Here is a 23010-nt window from a genome sequence, read left to right as displayed (position 1 = left end):
TGAGGCTCTACAGAAAGCTGCATATGCTCTAAATCAGTGTCCGATATATGGTGCAACATCGTATTTATATGATAGCCAGCATTCACGAGTCTAGTGATCAAGGGGTAGAAATTGTAGTGGCACCACTCACTGTTAACTCTAGTGACACACTAGCAGAATTTTTGCTTTTCGTTTCTGTGACTTTATGCTTTGCTGACCTAGAGATCTTAGTTCCAGAGAGGGCAATGCTTCCACCAGGAGACTCAACAATGACTCCATTGAACTGGAGGTTAATACTGGCACCTGGCCACTTGGAGTTCCTCATGCCTCTGAAACAACAGGTAAAGAATAGAGTTACAGTGTTGGCTGGGGTGACGGATCATGGTTACTGAGGGAAGATTGAATATTATTCCACAATGGAGGTAAGGAAACATATGTCTGGAATACAGGAGATCTGTTAGGGTGTCTCAGTATTATCGTGCCTTGTGATTAAGGTAAATGGAAAACTACAGCCACCCAATCCAGGCAGGACTACAAATGGCCCAGACCCTTCAGGAATGAAGGTTTGTGTGACTTCACCAGGTAAGAACCATGACCAGCTGAGGTGCTTGCTGGAGGCAAAAGACATAGAATGGGTAGTAGATGAAGATAGTTACAAATATCAACTATGACCACATGACCAGTTACAGAAATAAGGACTGAAACGGTCATGAGCATTTCCTCCTTATTTTGCTATGAATACATTTGTGTGTGAATATATATGTGTGTATATATATCTCAAATATCTTTGTCTTCTTTCCTTTCTTATTCCCTTATCATGTAACAGAAGAAAATGTATTGACTTTATATCAGTATTTAAGTATTGTTAACTTTCATAGAACTTCTCAGCCTCTGTAATCATGTGCCTATTCCTATATCTATATCTATATCTCTTATATAGCTTTGCATATCCTATTGGTTCTGTTTCTCTGGTGAACCCTGACTAATACAATCGGTGGCGAGGAGGGAATTCTGAGTCAGATGAACCACTGATTAGAAGCAGAATGTATTGAGGTGTAGAAGGAATAGATGAGGAAGCCAGAATTTCATAGAGAAATTACAAAAAAGAAGATGAGGTGGAGAGATAAGAAAGATGTATAGTTGACCCTTGAACAAACATGGGTTTGAACTGCATATGCAGATTTTTTTCAATAAATATCTGCTATAGTATTACATTATCCCTAGTTGGTTAAATCTGCAGATACAAAACCCAAGATACAGAGGAACCAAGAATATGCATGGCTGACTATAGGCTGATTTTCGACAGTGCAGGGGTCGGCGCCCCCAAGCCCACATTGTTCAGCTGTAAGGTAGGGCAGTGCTGGTTGCTTCATTTCAACCGTTCTTTTTTTAACCTAAAAAAAGCAATTGCAAATGGTTCAACCTAAGTTGTAGCAAATAGGAAGTTGGACAAAGCTATTTATTCCTTTAAATTATGCAAAGAAAGAAGAAATATTATCTTTTACGAAGTGCCTTATAGGGGTCTGTCTAGCCCTAAAGATATTAACAGATAATAAACAGTGAAGTTATTGGGAGCAGCTAAAGAAAGAAGAGAGAAGAAAATTGAAGAGTAGAAAACTAAAATCCAAAATTAGTTTACTGAAATAGAATTAGGAAATATACTAAAACAAGCACATAGATCACAACTGATATTTATGCATGTAATTTTATGTGTTCAGGTAAGGAAGTAGACTAATAGATATTCTTTTTTTTAACATCTTTATTGGAGTATAATTGCTTTACAATGGTGTGTTAGTTTCTGCTTTATAACAAAGTGAATCAGCTATACATATACATATATCCCCATATCCCCTCCCTCTTGTGTCTCCCTCTCAACCTCCCTATCCCACCCCTCTAGGTGGTCACAAAGCACCGAGTTGATCTCCCTGTGCTATGTGGCTGCTTCCCACTAGCTATCTATTTTACGTTTGGTAGTATATATATGTCCATGCCCCTCTCTCACTTTGTCCCAGCTTACCCTTCCCCCTCCCCATATCTTCAAGTCCATTCTCTAGTAGGTCTGTGTCTTTATTCCCGTCCTGCCCCTAGGTTCTTCATGACCTTTTTAAAATTTTTTCTTAGATTCCCTATATATGTGTTAGCATGTACTTGCTTTTCGCTTTCTGACTTACTTCACTCTGTATGATGGTCCCTAGGTCCACCCACCTCACTACAAATAACTCAATTTCATTTCTTTTTATGGCTGAGTAATATTCCATTGTATATATGTGCCACATCTTCTTTATCCATTCATCTGTCAATAGACATTTAGGTTGATTCCATGTCCTGGCAATTGTAAATAGAGCTGCAATGAATATTGTGGTACATGACTCTTTTTTTTTTTTTTTTTTTTTTTTTTTTGCTGTACGCGGGCCTCTCACTGCTGTGGCCTCTCCCGTTGCGGAGCACAGGCTCCGGACACACAGGCTCCGCGGCCATGGCTCGCGGGCCCAGCCGCTCCGCGGCATGTGGGATCCTCCGGGATCGGGGCACGAACCCGTGTCCCCTGCATCGGCAGGCGGACTCTCAACCACTGCGCCACCAGGGAAGCCCCATGACTCTTTTTGAATTATGGTTTTCTCAGGGTTTATGGCCAGTAGTGGGATTGCTGGGTTATATGGTAGCTTTATTTTTAGTTTTTTGAGGAACCTCCATACTGTTCTCCATAGTGGTTGTACCTATTTACATTCCCACCAACAGTGCAAGAGGGTTCCCTTTTCTTCACACCCTCTCCAGCATTTATTGTTTGTAGATTTTTTGATGATGGCCATTCTGGCTGGTGTGAGGTGATACCTCATTGTAGTTTTGATTTGCATTTCTCTAATGATTAGTGATATTGAGCATTCTTTCATGTTTGTTGGCAATCTGTATATCTACTTTGGAGAAATGTCTATTTAGGTCTTCTGCCCATTTCTGGATTGGGTTGTTTGTTTTTATGATATTGAGCTGCATGAGCTGCTTGTATATTTTGGAGATTAATCCTTCGTCAGTTGCTTCATTTGCAAATATTTTCTCACAATCTGAGGGTTGTCTTTTCATCTTGTTTATGGTGTCCTTTACTGTGCAAAAGCTTTTAAGTTTCATTAGGTTCCATTTGTTTATTTTTGTTTTTATTTCCATTTCTCTAGGAGGTGGGTCAGAAAGGACCTTGCTGTGATGTATGTCATCGAGTGTTCTGCCTATGTTTTCCTCTAAGAGTCTTATAGTGTCTGGCCTTACATTTAGGTCTTTAATCCATTTTGAGTTTATTTTTGTGTATGGTGTTAGGGAGTGTTCTAATTTCATTCTCTTACATGGAGCTGTTCAGTTTTCCCAGCACCACTTATTGAAGAGGCTGTCTTTTCTCCATTGTGTATTCTTGCCACCTTTATCAGAAATAAGGTGACCATCAGTGTCTTATAATTTTCTGCATACAGGTCTTTTGTCTCCTTAGGTAGGTTTATTCCTAGATATTTTATTCTTTTAGTTGCAATGGTAAATGGGAGTGTTTCCTTAATTTCACTTTCAGATTTTTCATCGTTAGTATACAGGAATGCAAGAGATTTCTGTGCATTAATTTTGTATCCTGCTACTTTACCAAATTCACTGATTAGCTCTAGTAGTTTTCTGGTAGCATCTTTAGGATTCTCTATGTATAGTATCATGTCATCTGCAAACAGTGACAGCTTTCTTCTTCTTTTCCAATTTGGATTCCTTTTATTTCTTTTTCTTCTCTGATTGCTGTGGCTAAAACTCCAAAACTATGTTGAATAATAGTGGTGAGAGTGGGCAACCTTATCTTGTTCCTGATCTTAGTGGAAATGCTTTCAGTTTTTCACCATTGAGGATGATGTTGGCTGTGGGTTTGTCATACATGGCCTTTATTATGTTGAGGAAAGTTCCCTCAGGGTTTTTATCATAAATGGCTGTTGAATTTTGTCAAAAGCTTTCTCTGCATCTAATGAGATGATCATATGGTTTTTCTCCTTCAATTTGTTAATATGGTGTATCACGTTGATTGATTTGCATATACTGAAGAATCCTTGCATTCCTGGGATAAACTCCACTTGATCATGGTGTATGATCCTTTTAATGTGTTGTTGGATTCTGTTTACTAGTATTTTGTTGAGGATTTTTGCATCTATGTTCATCAGTGATATTGGCCTGTAGTTTTCTTTCTTTGTGACATCCTTGCCTGGTTTTGGTATCAAGGTGATGGTGGCCTCATAGAATGAGTTTGGGAGTGTTCCTCCCTCTGCTATATTTTGGAAGAGTTTGAGAAGGATAGGTGTTAGCTCTTATCTAAATGTTTGATAGAATTCGCCTGTGAAGCCATCTGGTCCTGGGCTTTTGTTTGTTGGAAGATTTTTAATCACAGTTTCAATTTCAGTGCTTCTGATTGGTCTGTTTATATTTCTATTTCTTCCTGGTTCCGTCTCAGAAGATTGTTATTTTCTAAGAATTTGTGCATTCCTTTCAGGTTGTCCATTTTATTGGCATATAGCTGCTTGTAGTAATCTCTCATGATCCTTTGTATTTCTACAGTGTCAGTTGTTACTTCTTTTTCATTTCTAATTCTGTTGATTTGAGTCTTCTCCCTTTTTTTCTTGATGAGTCTGGCTAATGGTTTATCAATTTTGTTTATCTTCTCAAAGAACCAGCTTTTACTTTTATTGATTTTGCTATATTTTCCTTCATTTCTTTTTCATTTAATTCTGATCTGATTTTATTATTTCTTTCCTTCTACTAAATTTGTGGGGTTTTTTTTTTTTGTTCTTCTTTCTCTAATTGCTTTAGGTGTAAGCTTGGGTTGTTTATTTGAGATTTTGCTTGTTTCTTGAGGTAAGATTGTATTGCTATAAACTTCCCTCTTAAAACTGCTTTTACTGCATCCCATAGGTTTTGGGTCTTCATGTTTTCATTGTCATTTGTTTCTAGGTTTCTTATTATTTCCTCTTTGATTTCTTCATTGATCTCCTGGTTACTTATTAGCGAATTGTTTAGCCTTCATTTGTTTGTATTTTTTACACAGTTTTTCCTATAATTGATATCTGGTTTCATAGCGTTGTGGTCGGAAAAGGTACTTGATATAATTTCAATTTTCTTAAATTTACCAAGGCTTGATTTGTGACCCAAGATGTGATCTATCCTGGAGAACGTTCCATGAACACTTGAGAAGAAAGTGTATTCTGTTGTTTTTGGATGGAATGTCCTGTAAATATCAATTAAGTCCATTTTGTTTAAGGTATCATTTAAAGCTTATGTTTCCTTATTTATTTTCATTTTGGGTGATCTGTCCATTGGTGAAAGTGGGGTGTTAAAATCCCCTACTATGAATGCGTTACTTTCGATTTCCCCTTTTATGGCTGTTAACATTTGCCTTATGTATTGAGATGCTCCTATGTTGGGTGCATAAATATTTACAATTGTTATATCATCTTCTTGGATTGATCCCTTGATCATTATGTAGTATCCTTCTTTGTCTCTTGTAATAGTCTTTATTTAAAACTCTATTTTGTCTGATATGAGAATTGCTACTCCAGCTTTCTTATGATTTCTATTTGCATGGAATATCTTTTTCCATCCCCTCACCTTCAGTCTGTATGTGTCCCTGGGTCTGAAGTGGGTCTCTTGTAGAGAGCATATATATGGGTCTTGTTTTTGTATCCATTCAGCCAGTCTATCTCTTTTGGTTGGAGCATTTAATCCATTTACATTTAAGGTAATTATTGATATGTATGCTCCTATTACCATTTTCTTAATTGTTTTGGGCTTGTTTTTGTAGGTCTTTTCCTTCTCTTGTGTTTCCTGTCTAGAGAAGTTCCTTTAGCATTTGTTGTAAAGCTGCTTTGGCGATACTGAATTCTCTTAACCCTTGCTTGTCTGTAAAGCTTTTAATTTCTCTGTCAAATCTGGATGAGATCTTTGCTGGGTAGAGTAATCTTGGTTGTAGGTTTTTCCCTTTTGTCACTTTAAATATGTCCTGCCACTCCCTTCTGGCTTGCAGAGTTTCTGCTGAAAGATCAACTGTTAATCTTATGGTGATTCCCTTGTATGTTATTTGTTGTTTTCCCATTGCTGCTTTTAATATTTTTTCTTTGTGTTTAATTTTTGATAGTTTGATTAATATGTGTCTTGGCGTGTTTCTCCTTGGACTTATCCACTGTGGGACTCTCTACACTTCCTGGACTTGATTGACTATTTCCTTTCCCACATTAGGGAAGTTTTCAACTATAATCTCTTCAAATATTTTCTCAGTCCCTTTCTTTTTCTCTTCTTCTTCTGGGACCCCTATAATTTGAATGTTGGTGAGTTTAATGTTGTCCCAGAGGTCTCTGAGACTGTCCTCAATTCTTTTCATTCTTTTTTCTTTACTCTGCTCTGCTGTATTTATTTCCACTATTTTAACTTCCAGGTCACTTATCCGTTCTTCTGCCTCGGTTATTCTGCTACTGATTCTTTCTAGAGAATTTTTAATTTCAGTTATTGTGTTGTACATCATTGTTTTCTCTTTAGTTCTCCTTGTTAAACATTTCTTGTATTTTCTCCATTCTATTTCTAAGATTTTGGATCATCTTTATTATCATTACTGTGATTTCTTTTCCAGGTAGACTGCCTATTTCCTCCTCATTTGTTTTGTCTGGTGGGTTTTTACCTTGCTCCTTCATCTGCTGTGTGTTTCTCTGTCTTCTCATTTTACTTCACTTACTGTGTTTGGGGTCTCCTTTTCACAGACTGCAGGTTTGTAGTTCCCATTGTTTTTGTTTACTGCCCCCAGTGGCTAAGGTTGGTTCCGTGGGTTGTGTAGGCTTCCTGGTAGAGGGGACTTGTGCCTGTGTTCTGGTGGATGAGGCTGGATCTTGTCCTTCTGGTGGGCAGCACCAAGTCCGGTGGTGTGTTTTGGGGTGACTGTGACGTTATTATCATTTTAGGCAGCCTGTCTGCTAATGGGTGGGGTTTTGTTCCTGTCTTGCTAGTTGTTTGGCATAGGGTGTCCAGCACTGTAGCTTGCTGGCTGTTGAGTGGAGCTGGGTCTTAGTATTGAGATGGAGATCTCTGGGAGAGGTTTTGCTGTTTGATATTACGTGGAGCCTGAAGGTCTCTGGTGGACCAATGTCCTGATCTCGGCTCTCCCACTTCAGAGCCTCAGGCCTGACACTCAGCCGGAGCACCAAGACCCTGTCAGCCACATGGCTTGCTTTATAGAGCATGGGGGTGTGAAATTTTGTGGACATTTTAATCGTTTCCTTTTTGGAAGTCTGAGGTCTTCTGCCAGCATTCAGTAGGTGTTCTGTAGGAATTGTTCCACATGTAGATGTACTTTTGATGTATTTGTGGGGAGGAATGTGATCTCCATGTCTTACTCCTCTGCCATTTTGAAGGTCTCCCCCCTCCCCATTTCTTTTAAATTTAAAACATTTTCCTCTTCTTTTTTGCCTTCTAGTTCTCTTAAGGAATTATCTGTTGTGTTTATTCCCTCTTTTGTTCCTTTTAGTTTAGTCTTCATTTTCAAAATTTTTCTCTTATTTCAAAATTTTCATGACTTTCAATAATTTCTGAATTATTCTAATTTCTATTTATGTTGTTTTTCATCTATTGTGCCATTTTCATAATGTCTTTTTGCTCTTTTTAAAATAGAATGTCGCAGTTTTGATATATTCTCAGAATGCTTTCATTGCCTGTAAGGTATTTGTTTTCTGCTCTAATATAAACTTCATAGCTTTTCGCTGTTTTTATATGAAATTGGTTTTCCTGAGCTTTTGGAAGGAGATATAGCTCAGGGTAGCTTTCACCCTCTTCTCTGGTTCTCATATTGTGTTAAAAAATATAGCAGCTTGCTTTCTAAGACTTGCTGTATCCATTTCCCTCTCCCACACTTATTTGTGCCTTCTCTACTTTACCTATTCTATACAATTTTTATTCCACTCCCAGCAGTTTCTCCTCTACGTGGGTCTGTCCTGGAAGGCAGCTGTGGTGTCTGTTTTGAGAATTTTTAGGGGCTGGACTGCTCCAGATCTTTCAGATTTTATTATGTTCCCTTCGCACCTACCAGCAACAATTATTGACTATGTTGGTGTTTCTTGTTCGCATGTCCATCAGCTGTCCTGTTGCTTCCCTCTCCTTAGTCCTGCACAGATGACGTAGGAATTGTGGCAGTTGGTGGCTTGTCCTCAGCCACTTTGTTTGGAGTTTGTGGCTACAACCGTCATGTAATGTGGTAACCAATCTCTAAAATGGCCTCAACATTTCCTCTGCTCCCTGTACATTCATTCTTCTCTTCACATCAAAAGATAGAGACGATTTCTCCTTCTGAATCTGGGATGGCCCTGTGATTGATTTGACCATTAGAATATGGAGACAGTGACATTCGGGCAGCTCTTGGACTCCAGCCACCATGTGAAAAGGCCAAGCCACAAGGAGAGGCCATGCGAGGGCGAACTAAAGTGCTCAGAATAACCGTTCCAGCTCCCCAGAAACAACCATATGAGAGCGATATTGAATATTCTGTTTCAATTGAGTCCCCAGATGACTGCAGCCCTAGCTATGAGAGATAACAAAATAGTTGTTGTTTTAAGATATAAAGTAGTGAAATGGCTTTTAAGGCAGCAATAGGACTAAAACATTTAGTTTTGTTGTACATGTTGTCCATGGTTTTCAGTTTTGTTATCTAGTTGCTCTGTCTGTTTTTATGTGGGAATTTGGAGAGATCCTAAAACAATGTCCTGTAATACCCTTTGCCAAAACCTTCCCAGAATCCGCTCTGACATTAGATTATAAGTTTCTTCTAGGATAGACCTCAGTCAAGACCTATGAAACCACCAGGAAGTGTAATTCAGAACCAGAACAGAACATAGGGAATTTATATCTTCTGCCTATGAACTTTGGTCTTTTAATCAGCCCTGTATGAAAATAGACTCTCCTCTCCACATTTTCTGCCCCAACCTCATTGCAGTTCACAGTGAGAAAGTTAAAAACCCATGAGTTAGATGTTAGTTTCCTGGATAACGCTGGGCACCCCAATTCTCCAGAACCAGGTTGGTAGGAGCATCAATTAAAATTTCCAACAATCATAACTCTTTCAAAAAATGTCCGAGTGAATCATGTGGGTACTGCAGGCAAGCTAATAGTCTGGCCCATTTAAAAGCCACTCATTCATTCATAAAACTATTTATTGAGTGTTTATTATGACCCAGGCACCTAGCTATTAGGACAACATACACCAGTAATTAAAGCAAACATCCCCACTCTTGAGGAAGTTAAATTCAGGTGGCTTATATTCTTTAAATATTTGTCCAGTGGTCTTTCCACTGTTACCTGAGCATGCTCCTTGGGAGTTGCCCACCTCATTTCCAGCTCCCTACACAACTTTCAGCACACTCCCTGAAGAGTCTTGGTCAATACCATTTTATTCATTTCATTACTTTTTCAGGAATGGCAGAACGTCCCTTGGAAATTGGTTTCTCTGGATGCTGCCCAACTAGTCTTTCTTTTAATCCAATACTGATTTCAGAGTCACCAGCGTTAAAACCAAAATGTGGCAGGCAGTTGAGGGGAGTAATGAAGTGCTGGATTTAAATTATTTTCAATTAAAAATGAAAGTTACTTAGGGAGGTGCTTTAACATTTCCAATCACCACAGAATTCTGTAAGGGGCTACTTTGTTAGATTAGTAAGAATTTTGGAACTTTGTGTGTATAGGAGGGTAAGGAGATGAGAGGAAAAGGAGATGAGTAATGGAGGTTGTTAAAAGATGAAAAGGGCAAGAATGAGAGCCCATCTTCTCAACATCAACAATTTAGGCAAATCTAGTGTTTAAGTAGGTTCTTCATGTGCAACCTGGAAATGTACATTAACAGGAAACTTTCTACCTACTCCTTGACTCTCCTTTTCCCATCCTTGTGTCTGCTGGGATCTGCAAGTGGGTGGAAGACATTGTCATTGTTTATAATGTTCATAAGCCTGCATGGATGTGAATGACATATATTTAGAAATCAAAATAAAGCTTTAGGAAGATCTTCAATTTAATTGAAACTAGTCTAGTCATTTGGGAACCACAAGAGCTTTTTAGGGAAAATCTGCTTCTGTAAGCTGGAGGAAGTGTGGGTGTACTGGAGTCCCGGTCACACCTTGTGATGTCAGTCACCCCCAGGCCACAGCTGATTGGCTGGGAAGAGCCGAAGCAGAGTTTAAATTCCTGCACCATCAGAGAAGTGTTCAGAACCTCAATGCAAGAGTGGCTTCATTGTCACAGATTTCCTTTGTGAGAACATCAGCCTGATTGTTGAGACATTTGGGGCAAAGTCTTTGTGAAACTGAAGAAGGTAAGACATTCTCGTTGTTTAATTTTTTTAAATGACTTCTGCTGTGTTGTTTGGAAAATATTAAGTATGTGTACACGTTGAGCAGCGTTATGTCATGCAGAGAAAGATGGGGAGAGCTGTGCCTTGGGTAAAAACGGTTCCATTTTGTTCCAGTTGTTTATGCCACAGTAAATAATACATTAAAATGACAGGTTAAGTCAATAGAGACAGGTGTTCTTCTCAGCAATACTTTAATTAGATCTCTGCATGGTATTCTGAAAGGGAAATTTTACTAATTAGGAGGCAGATGGAAGGTCATTCTGAAGTTTTGCTTTAATTATCAAAACAAATACAGCTTTTACATTTAGATTTTATGGATATAGGTATGCTCATGGCCTACAAGATGTTATAAAAGAATGTAAACTAGACTGGCAGAACTTCCTAAATATGGTCTCTTAAGTTGAAAATCAGATAATGCTATTCATCCAATAATATTCCTTATGAACTGAGTAGCTGAAAGAAGATGCTAAGACTACTGAAACAAACCATGGCTGTGATAATTATACTGCTTTTCTATTGTCTGGCTGGGTATTCATGTTAGCATACAGTCAGAGGTCAGTAAATGTTGAATATAACTGTCCTTTAAAAAACCTTTCCTAGTGTAGAAGGCTTAGGAGTATATATACTCCTGCCCATGTGTATTTTTATTTGCTGCATTTATTGCACTTCTTCATCTGTATCAGAAGTGTCTGTCTTCCACAGCAGAGTGGGAGCTGTGGTCAGGCAATGCTTTCTGCATGACATCTAGACGATCCCACGTGTAATAACAACACTTCAGGCACTCCTCTTCTTCAAGAGCTATAACTTCTGGTGACCATACTTTCTGTTTAACTGAGGGCCAAGTAGACTATGCTACTTTGATCTGGTTGGTTAAAATATTTAAACAAACAAGTAATTTTCTAACGGGTGTTAGTCCGCTAGAAATCCCCCAAATGGTGATGTGGACCAATGCGTCTCAGATGCTGTGTGTCCTCCCACATCTATATTTAATTTGGGGACACCTAGGAGTTATTTTACTGTGGTTGAAAGCGTATAACATGGGATTGATTATAACTGACCTCAAGACAATTACAATTGGAATGTTTGGAAATCTTTATTGATTTATTTATTTATTTTTCTGAATTCGTGATAGAATTCATGTCCTGGCCAAATTCCACTTCATTTTCGAAGAGTAATAAAGAAACAAATTCTAGCTAATGGAGGTTCTGGTTAGTTGGGTTCTGGGTAATTTTGCTTTTGTTAAGACAAGCATATTATCATTATCACAAGCACCTAGAACAGTGCCTGGCACATAGGATGTTCTCAACAGCTATTTATTGACTGCTAATAAATAGATATATTATTCATTAGTATTATTAAGGATGACAACATGAAGTCAAAAATAAGCAAACTGGGCTTCCCTGGTGGCGCAGTGGTTGAGAGTCCACCTGGCCGATGCAGGGGACACGGGTTCGTGCCCCGGTCCGGGAAGATCCCACATGCCACGGAGCGGCTGGGCCCGTGAGCCATAGCCGCTGAGCCTGCGTGTCCGGAGCCTGTGCTCCGCAACGGGAGAGGCCACAACAGTGAGAGGCCCGCGTACCGCAAAATAAATAAATAAATATAATAAGCAATCTAAGCATGATACATTGAGCTTATGATTTCTCAAGTTTTTCATTTCCTTCCTTTAGCCTACCTCTTTCATTTAGTTTACATAAAAGAAAATATATACTTTAAAAGTGAATATTGACTCTGAGGAAGTTCTGGAACAAGGTCTCTTACTTGAGAGCACAAAGAAGTCTGGCTACGCTTGAGGGTGGCCAGAGAGAGAAGGGACTGCAGTCCACTTCTCCAGATCCTAAACACTTTGGATCTTTTCAATTCTGGGAGAACAACTCATAAAGGTTGAAAAGCTCTGATACACACACTGCCTTCCATACAGGTGGAACTCAAATTGAGATTGTTGATTTCCTTTTGTTACATGTTCTCTTTGTAGAATGACAGCACGTGCAATGTAGAAATGACATTTACCAATCACTGAAGAAGAACTTAGGGTTCTGGACTCATCTTTTAGGCTTGTAGCTATTTTGCTCATTTATTACTCAGAATAGGGCTACTGCATATCTGCTTCTACTCTTTTTGGGGTGGTAGGTGAAAAGCTTATGGAAGTTTGGAGCTCTCATTTGGAACACAAGTATAATTATTCTTATCAAAAATACTAATTGAAAACCTAATAGGTATAGTGTTTGAGCTCTGACTTTCTGTAATGCTTGATGGCAGACTATATTCTATGGCTGGCAACATCAGCTCTCTCGGGACCTCAGGCTGTATTTTATTTTAGTTTGCCAGACTTCCATTTGGAAAATTATGACTTTGAGTCAGGGTGCTAAATGTTATTTCTAGAAGCATGAGCGAGTTACTGCATCTTCCTTATGTTTCATAATATTACACCCCTGAGAAACTGAACACTGGAAGCACACACTTCCTTCATAAAACACACAACATTCATTGGTGTAGAGCATTTTTTTGTTATTTAGATAAGAGAGAAGTAAAAGAAAATACAAGAGGAGAACTCAGTATTCGTTGACTTCTTGGAACATTTGCTGGTTTGTAGAGCGCCATGAGATTATCATTCTATTCAAATTTCACTTTGAAAATGAAAATGGTGAGCCACCCATGATTATTTGACCTATGAGGCCAAAACCATTGGTACACAGTTATTCTGAGAGTGTCGTATTTGGGAGAAACTTTCCTTTCCTTAAGAAATGAACCTGAGAACTTAAAAGAAAATGTTTTGATTATGGGAACTAAAGGGAAGTGTAGGGGAGGAAAAATTTTCCTCTGTCCTCTTGGGGTCTCTGGCTGAGCCTAAGAATTAAACTGGCATAAGACAGATGAACAGGAGAAAAGCATACAAGTTTTATTAAAATTTTTACATGTACATGGGCACCTTCACAAGAGAATGAGGACGTGAAGAAGTGACCGGAGTGGAAGCTTTTACACCTTTTAGGCAAAGAAACAATACATTTGTGAAGGATTGACAAGACACAGGGGCAGTAGACTGTGGAGCAGTAACCAGGAAGATCGGGTTACTTTAACAAGATTTGTTTGCATGGATTTCCCTCAGCCTTGACTCCATCTCTGGTGATGAGAATGTCTTCCCTCCTCCTGGGAGAGGGAGGGCACATTTCACGTGGGAGATTTATCTCCTGCTTCCGGGAAAAAGAAGGAAGATCAGAGCACCCTTCTTCCATCTGCAGTCTCTTGAGTGCCTTCAGCTCAAAATAATTTTTATGTCAAAGAGGCATATTTTAGGATGAGATATTCTGGTTTCCTTCAGAAGTAATATCTGTTTAATTAGGCTTGTTTTAGGGGCAGCTGAACATTTTCATATGTTTTCTCTGTTGGTATTAGGGGAAAGATTTGAAAAAGAAGTAAAAATAATATCAACACACAAGGACTGATATGAAGTATGCTAATTAGAATAAAGAAAATAACACAAAGAATAGCTATGTTGACGAGGAGTAACACTCAAAATACAGGAGGAGAGGCTCTGTTGGACCGTTTGAGCTTTATGAAGGTAGAAATGAGGAACCTTCTCAGTCTCCTTATCTTAGGATTTCTACTGTTTTCTTGAATAAATAAAAAAAATAAGATTAGGTGACTTCTTCTCTTTTTTTTTTTTTTTTTTTTTTTGTGGTACACAGGCCTCTCCCTGTTGTGGCCTCTCTCGTTGCGGAGCACAGGCTCCGGACGCGCAGGATCAGCGGCCATGGCTCACGGGCCCAGCCGCTCCGTGGCATGTGGGATCTTCCCGGACCGGGGCACGAACCTGTGTCCTCTGCATCGGCAGGCGGACTCTCAACCACTGCGCCACCAGGGAAGCCCAGATTAGGTGACTTCTTGAGCCCAATGTTTCAGACATTACTCAGTGTATTCAGACATTATTGAGCAAGGCACTATTATTTCTTAGATCAGAGGTTAAAATCATTTGGAGCACCTTGAAAACAAACCCATGCTTATTCCCACCCGCCATGAACTGATTTATTACCCCGTGGTGGGTTTGTGCACTGGTATTGCTTTAAATCTCCCCAGGTGATACTGATATACAACCAAGGTTGGGGATCTCTGGCTTAGATCTTTTGTCACTGGCATAGTATATATTTAACATTTAAAGACACAAATCAGCAAAAGGGAAGTCTGAAATCAGCCAGCAGGATTTTCCACAGAGTATACGGATGTCCATCTGACAAGTCTGTTAGGACAGCCCCTGGGCTCACGAGTGCAGGGCAAATTATTTTCCTTTTAAATCATTTCAATAACTTTTTACATTAGCATCTAGGATGTCTATTTTTAGATATAGAACAAATTGTTTTCCAAACCACCAGTCCTTGAAGTGTGAAATGAAGCCACCCTCCAGGAAAATACAGTTTGATTTGGCAGGTTTCTCTCAGTGTGATTCACAAGTGTATCCCAAACCTCTAATCTTCCCTGAATCCTTCAGTATTGTGAATGACACTTTAAAAATTTAGCATAATCATGTATAATGTATGACTAAAAGTAGCACAGAGGACATTAAATGCTTTCTGGAGCTGTAATATGAAGCCTGCCATAATGCATCTCTTGAAGATGAAGAAAAAAATGCAAAACCAAGCTATTTTGTCTAGACATTATTATGTGGTTATAAACGTGAATGAGGAGCCGTGTGTGTGTGTGTGTGTGTGTGTGTGTGTGTGTGAAGACAAATGCCCACCACCTATCAATGGTATCAATGGTATCAATAAATGTAGTTTTTTGGTCAGAAGATATCTGCCAGTCCGTTCTGCCACATTAGATAGCTAGTGGGAAGCAGCCGCATAGCACAGGGAGATCAGCTCGGTGCTTTGTGACCACCTAGAGGGGTGGGATAGGGAGGGTGGGAGGGAGACGCAAGAGGGAGGAGATATGGGGATATATGTATATGTATAGCTGATTCACTTTGTTATACAGCAGAAACTAACACACCATTGTAAAGCAATTATACTCCAATAAAGATGTTAAAAAGAAAAAAAGTGAACGGTCAGAAATTTCTCTATTGCTTTTTCTTAACTTTTCCTCCATTCGTCATAGCTTATGTGTTAGTGAAGAAATGTTTACAGAGCTCCTCACTGAAAAATTTTCAATTTATCTCTTCGGAGGGAGGATTTTTTTTTATTTTATTGGGTTCTGGGTTGGTTATTGGTTATTGAGATATAATTCACACATCGTATACCTCACCCATTTGAAGTATACCGTTCAATGGTTTTTCATCTATTCACAAGAGTTATTCCACCTTCACCAAAGTCAGCTTTAGAACATTTTCATTATGTTCAAAATTCACCCCTTAGTTGTCACCCCAACAGCTCATCTCCTCCAGCCCGAGGCAAACACTTACTTTCTGACTCTATAGATTTGCCTATTGTGGATTTTTCATATGAATGGAATCATACAATATGTGGTCTTTTGTGTCTGGCTTCTTTCATTCAGTATAATGTTCGCAAGGTTCTTCTACTTTGTAGCATGTATCAGCACTCCATTCCTTTTTATGGCTGAATAATACTCCACTGTATGGATAGAGTGCATTTTGTCTATCCATTCTTCAGTTGATGGACATTTGGATGAGTTTATTTTTTTTAATAGAAACAAGGTGCTAAAAAGTTGAAGCTTCTATATTTCTTGAGGGTGGAGAAAAGCATCTTCTGTCTCTCATCACAGGTAGAGGTGACATACCCAGCAATGAAGACCAGCATCCTGCTTATGTTCTTGTGGGGATTGTCCTGTGCTCTCCCAGTAAGTATCAGGGTAGGGATGCATGAAAAAGAAAAAACTGTTTATACTAAAACTGCACGAATTGCATTGGCTATAAGCCAAAGTGGCTGTGTATGTTCCAGTCAGATGAAAATGTAGCTTCTTAGGAAGCTCTTTTCTTTAAAATATCATCCGAATCATTCCTTGTTCTGTTCAGTTGCCGTTCATATAGTTAGGCTGCCCATGTTTCTTCCTCATAAGCAGTGGTTCTCAAAGCGTCATTCCCCCGACCAGTAGCTTCAGCACCAACTAAGACCTTGTTAGAAATGTAAGTTCTTAGGTCCTCCATCAGACCTACTAAACCAGACTCTCCAGGGATAGGGCACAGCAATCTGTGTTTTAACAAGGCCTCCAGGTGATTTTGATGCATGCTAAAAATTTGACGACTACTGCTCCTAAGTATATGAAGTGTTAGTAGCTGCTGCTTTGGAAGTTTCTGTGGGCTGACCACTTGTGCTGAATTTTCTAGGTAGCCAGGTATCAAAATACTGAATCTAAGAGTTCTGAAGAATGGAAGGTGAGTAGAAAAGATATTTTTGAAATATTTTTATTTTAATATGTTATTAGTATAACCAAGATGGCTTCATTGCAAATGTTGAAACTACTAATGACTTAATGAACACATTAATAACCTAAGATATAGGGATAAGGGCTATAATTTCTAGTTCTTATAAGAAAATGTAGTTCATATAATGCTTCAACTCCAACTTAATAGTATAATTTGGTGAGGAAGCATTTTCTCCTTTAGCTTTATTTTTGTGATTGGTCTGGATAGTAGTGCAAGGGGATGGATGACAGTGAACCAAGATTGTCCTTGAAGGATTAGGACTAGAAGTCTGTTTTATCAGATGTCTGGTAGGCAGGAGGTTAGGAGATCAAATCCCGGAAGGTGAGAAGAGAAAGAAGAAGGAGAGAATGCTAGAGTCTTCGGGATGATAGCTAATGTTTATTGAGTGTTGGCTCTGAATAACTCAATCTTTATTAACTCTCAATAGCTCAACAACCACTGCCAGACATGGTTCTGTGTGTTTTGCATGTATTAACTTTCTCAATCTTCACAGTACCCCTAGTGAATTAGGTGTTGTATTTTCTGTGTTGAGACACAGAGAGTAATAACCTAGTCTGTCTAGGTTATGTGGTTAATTACTGTTAGAGCTAGACTTTGAACCCAGGTCGCTCTGACTCCAGAATTCATATTCTTTACTGCGGTGTTACAGCCCTCTTGGGAAGGGGCCAGGTCTAGGTAGTCAGTAGCTTTTCAAGATTGGAACTACAATCTTCACTCTGTATCCATAGGGCATTAGTTCCAGGACCCCCTTGGATACCAAGATCCATGGATGCTCAAGTCCCTTATATAAAATGATGTAGAATTTGCATGTAACCTGCATACATCCTCATGTGTACTTTAAATCATCTCTAGAGTACTTATAATACCTAATACAAAGTAAATGCCATGTAAATATTTGCTGGAGTGCAGCAAATACAAGTTTTGCCTTTTGGAAACTTCTGGAGCTTTCTTTCTTTCTTTCTTTCTTCTTTCTTCCTTTTCTTAAAAATATTTTTGATCTGAGTTTGGCTGAATCCATGGATGTGGAACCCATGGATATGAAGGGCTGACTCTAGGAGTAAGGGTTAAAATCTCAACCGAAATCAGAATGTTTTTTCATTACCTTGTTTCCTGCTGGCTTTTACGTATGACACAGCTAGGGCCCGATCATATTAGTGATGGCCAGGTAATGTCAGAGGCCTGAGATGGGGTCCTGCCCCTGCTTGAGGCTGGAATAGATATTGCAGGATTTCTTACATGAACTTTCATCAGGAATATCCTTAGGCTGGTTTATTTAAAAGCAGCTGCTGTGGATCCCTTCTTTCATTCAGCCTGAGTACCCCAAACACACTGTGTTCGCAAGTCTAGCCTTGGCATGAGAAAAATACCAATGTCTTGCTCCCTGCCATTCCTAATTCCAGATGCTAAGTGAATGGGGTAGAGTCTGCCATGGTGCCTGCTGCAGTGTCACAGGGCAAAGACTTTAAGTGATGATAGGTCCTTCCTCTAGGAGCTATCCCAGCCCAGCATTGCTGAGAGGATTTTTGAAGACATGCTGACAGCAGCTACTCTCTGCTCTACTCTGCACCTTGGGGCTTCATACCCATTGCTCAGTGGCTTTGAGCCACATGGCATTTGGTATTTCATCATGTTCAAGGCGAGGGGGAGAGTAGATGGGGAGAGGGCACCAGAGGTGGTACAGGCATTCTTAGAGATCTCATCAGATTAAAGAAAGTGAAATAAATCAGAACTATGACCAAGTTTCAGATTTAGCATTTGTTCTTTTGGTGATCTTATGTCTCTCAAGAAAGGTTTAATGGCTTTTTCAATTCAGTTTTGTCTGCTATTGAATTTTATAAAGTAGATGTTCTCAAAATGGATCACTTCTTCAGCTTATATCATATTGAATACTTTTCAAGATGCTTCCATAGGCATTAGCCAATTTCATCCTCACAGCAACCATGTGCAATAAGCACAGTGGTTGCTAATATTCTTAATTTATGAATAAGAAACTGACATCAGATAGGTGAAGTGAATTGTGCAAATTCACATAGAGTGACCAACCATTGCAGTTTACCTGAGACTAGATGTTTCCTGGAACACATGAATTTCAGTGCTAGCATCAAGACAGTTTTCAAGGCTAAAACCTAAGCCAAGGAGCTAACTGAGACTTAAATCTGGGTTTGTGAGTTCCAGTGCTGTTTTTTCTCTCTAGGTTGTATATTTTTCTTCAAAGAAATTGTATTTTTGTCTAAGTATTGGAAATACAAGAATCTTCTAGGTTTTTTATATCACAAGGTCTTTTCAGGCCACTGGTCATCTGACATTCATTGTTTAGCCATTTCATTATAAAATAGCATTAATATTCATGTGAATACAAAATATATATCAATATACTAAAAAAACCTAAAATTATCCTAAATGTTTTCAATGATATGATCCATCTGTGAAAGAGTAACTTGTCTTCCTTCCTTTTTTACAGGGTCATTTGGCTCAGGCACCAACACCACCTTTGGTAACTATCTCATTGATTTTTTACCATAAACATCTCATGAAATCACTTTCACACGCTTATCATCATCTCAGGCCATTTGGAAAGTAGTAAATCCAAACCACAAATGATTGATGTGTGTCCTATTTTTTCTTTTATTCAGGAATTATGAACATGAAAAATAAACATTTTTTTTTCTTTTTAGGAGAGAAGTGAGTCATCAGAAGAAAGTAAAGTTAGCTCAAAGGAACAGGTAATTAAACAAACCTTTCTTAACTTTCCAGGCTACTTAGGAATCAAAGGAAATGATGTTATATTAAATTACCTAGTGACCATTCTAAATATAATATTTTCTAACCTTTGGTTATGCTGGCTAAATTGTCCCATAAAATAGGAAGGGAAAAATGAGTGGGAGAATTCGGAGGTAGACATGCTCTTCATTCCATATTTATCACTGGGGCCAGATGATAGACACTGTGGCCCTAAATGTCCCTCTAGTTAAAGAGAACACACACACACACACACACACACACACACGGTCATAGACTTTGTAAGACAAGGAATAGCTCACTCATAAATCTCAATGTTGGTTTCACAATTGGAGCAGTTCAGATCAGGCAAAGAGTTCTGGTTAATTTGAGATGCCTTCTGGGCCTGGAGACCACCTCTGGGCCCGGAATCCTGTTGGAGGAGAGAATAGGAGAGCCCTGAGGAACCTTTAAGGAGACAGCTGCTTTAGTCATGACATCTTTAAAATAGTCTCATCTGTGGCCCTGGGAGAGAGAAAAGCTGACTTAGCTTATATCCCTTTAATAGAAAACTTGGCAGCTTCCTTCTTCTTATCCTCTTTCCTGTCCCCATCTTCCCTCTCCCTTCCCCACTCTTCTTCTCCTCCTCCTTCTTCTTTTCATTTTTCTAAGACAGTGTCATCGCTTTCTTAGCTGTCCTATCATTTTGACCAATCTCAACCCCGAGGGGCTCCAGACATTCTAGGAACCAGGTTTCTCCCTGAAACTTTGACCCATGTTGCATTCTATACTCACTCAGAGTTGGAAAATGAATTTAGGCTTTTTACCACTATTTACTAAAGATTGTCAGAGGAACATTTTACAATAAATCTGTAAGCGTAGAATTGGGGAAATGCTCTTTTCTGGGGACGTTGTGATTTATTGCCTCCGTGTTCTCTGGGCTCTCAGAGGACGATAGCACCTTGGGAGGGGTGCAGTATGTGCCTATCGAGGTTAGGAAAACTAAATAGATGCTCAGTTCCAATGGATCAGGGTAAACCCTAGCTATGGGAAGAGGTGTCATCACCCTGTAGTCCTGACTGGAAACTCAGACATTGATGAGTAGGGACATGTGGGGAAAAAAAAAAAAAGTTGGCAAGAATGTTCTGTCATAGGATATGGTAGAGAAAGCAGATTTTTCCACAGCGTAATGAATGAAGATTCACTCTCCTTCCTTACCTGAGTAGAGCATCCAGTTGTTTTACTTCTGGGGATCACCTCTCTGAGTTCACACTTAGAACTAAGCTGCCTTGGTGGTCACACTAGTTACAGTCCTTCAGCTAAGTCTTCTACAGGCAACTCTCTGCCTGTGCAAATGAGTTATAAACATGGTTTTGGTGAGATTTATACCTTACTACAATATTATGCTTTCATTTTAGCTAAAGGTTTCATCCGCCTGCCCTAATACAATTTTTCCCCCAGAGTTGATTAGAAAAAAAAAATTTGAGTCATTTTAAAAATCACCTGATATTTTAAAAAACTGTGTTTTAAACCAAACAACTTGATGAGTGAGTATTATAAACCAATTCTTTAATTTATAAAAAATTCTCTGAAAGTATCCTTTAAGGACTCACACTTAAATATTGAGTTCCATAAATGTGATTTCTATAAAACTTTTTGAGAAAAATTTTGCAGCATTAAATGAACTGTGCCTATGTAAAATGGAATGACTTGACTTTCAACTGTTCTTCCTTCCTTTTTAACCCCTGGTTGAAACATTATTGAGCCATAAAATTGGCTCAATGGCTTTGATGAGGGACATAGGAAGACGAAGGCAAAAAGAGCCTAGATGGGCATTAAATAACACCCTTGAGAGCAGCTCCTGGGGCACTAACCATGTCTGTTAACCCCAAACTCCAGGTAAATGAAGACCCCAGTGACAGCACTGAATCAGAGGAAGGCCTGGGCCTTGATGGTCAGCAATACATTCATAGACCAGCTGGTGGCCTTTCTAGGAGTGGAGGAAAAGGAGGAGATGATAAAGATGATGATGAAGACGAGAGTGGAGATGACACCTTGGCTGATGATGACAGTGGCCCAGGACCTGAAGAGAGGCGAGGAGGGGACTCCAGACCCGGAAGTGATGAGGACTCCACTGACACCACACACTCCACAGAGGATAGTGTCCCACAGGGGGAAGACGGTGCTCAAGATACCACCAGTGAGAGCAGGGACTTTGCCAGTGAGGACGAGGGGCACAGCAGGCCTGAGGGAGGTGACTCCACTCCAGACAGCAAGAGTGAAGAGCACTGGGTGGGAGGCGACGGTGAGGGAGTTAGTAGCCACGGGGACGGCTCTGAGTTTGACGATGAAGGAATGCAGAGTGATGACCCCGACACCTTCAGGAGTGAGAGAAGCAATTCCAGAATAAGCAGTGCCAGCATCAAGTCCAAAGATTCGAAAGGGATCAATGAGCAAGCAAGCACTCAGGATTCTGGTGAAAGCCCATCAGTGGGGTATCCCAGTAGGAAATTTTTCAGAATGTCTCGCATCTCTCAGGAAGATGGCAGAAGTGAGCTTGATGATAGCAACACAATGGAAGAAAGCAAGAGTGACTCCACGGAATACCCCGGCTCCAAAGAAGATGGCCTCAGCCAATCCAGGGAACACAGCAAGAGTGAATCTCAACAAGAGAGTGAGGAGAATCAGTCCCCCGAAGACAGTCAGAATGCCCAAGACCCCAGCAGTGAGTCCAGTCAAGAGGTTGACCTGCCTTCTCAAGAAAACAGCAGTGAATCTCAGGAAGAGGTAGTGGGTGAGCCCAGGGGTGACAACCCCGATAACGTTACCAGTCACTCAAAAGATCAGGAAGCTAGTGACTCCAGTGAAGAGGATAGCTGGGATAAACCCTCCAATTCAGAGAGCAGATCCAGAGAGGGGCAAACTGACAGTGAATCCAGTGAGAGCCTCAGATCCTCGGAGGAAAGCCCGGAGTCCACTGAAGAGGAGAACAGTTCCAGCCAGGAGGGCCCCTGGTCTCCCAGCACCTCAACAGAGAGCCAGAGCCAGGAAAGCCAGGACAGCCCGTCTGAGGAAGAGCAGGACAGCGATTCTCAGGACAGCAGCAAATCAAAAGAAGAGAGCAACTCAACTGACAGCACGTCAAGCAGCGAGGAAGATATCCAGTCCAAAAACACTGAGATAGAAAACAGAAGATTAACAGTCGATGCTTATCACAACAAACCCTTCGGGGACCAGGATGACAATGACTGCCAAGACGGCTATTAGCATGGGCGTTCCTGAGTGCCTCTCACATACACGTGTCTTGGGGGTTGGAGACTAGGGAAATCATTATAACTGTAATTTATTGATGTTTGTATCAGAAGAATAACCAGAGACCATTCCTTTATGAAAGGAAATACTGGACATTATACTTCTTTCTAGGATGTCACCAAACCATAGAGGTTTCAATCATGGGGAATTTCACTAGAATATCCTCAATGAGACCTGAAGCAAGGAAAGATGTGCATTATAGCTTCACAGCTGAAATAGATCCTAACTCATTAACCTAACACACAGTTAC

General features: G+C 39.8%; 1 protein-coding gene across 2 annotated transcripts; it reads left to right on the top strand.

Annotated features, from left to right (window-relative positions):
- Positions 1-16090: 16090 nt before the first annotated feature.
- DMP1 (dentin matrix acidic phosphoprotein 1) lies at positions 16091-22715 on the top strand (the record flags this gene model as incomplete). 2 transcript variants are annotated; one of them, XM_082604924.1, is made up of 5 exons in its annotated part: positions 16091-16144; positions 16632-16679; positions 19192-19224; positions 19406-19453; positions 21348-22715. In XM_082604924.1, the coding sequence occupies 5 exons, from the start codon at positions 16091-16093 to the stop codon at positions 22713-22715; spliced, it is 1551 nt and encodes a 516-aa protein (XP_082461050.1). The 2 variants fall into 2 exon arrangements, with proteins under 2 accessions (XP_082461050.1, XP_082461051.1); XM_082604925.1 differs by lacking the exon at positions 19406-19453.
- Positions 22716-23010: the final 295 nt, after the last annotated feature.

The sequence above is a fragment of the Mesoplodon mirus genome, assembly GCF_964341445.2.
Source record: "Mesoplodon mirus genome assembly, chromosome: 2".
Lineage (NCBI taxonomy): Eukaryota > Metazoa > Chordata > Mammalia > Artiodactyla > Ziphiidae > Mesoplodon > Mesoplodon mirus.
Note: the sequence above shows the minus strand (reverse complement) of the source record. Positions and strands in the feature narration are given on the sequence as shown.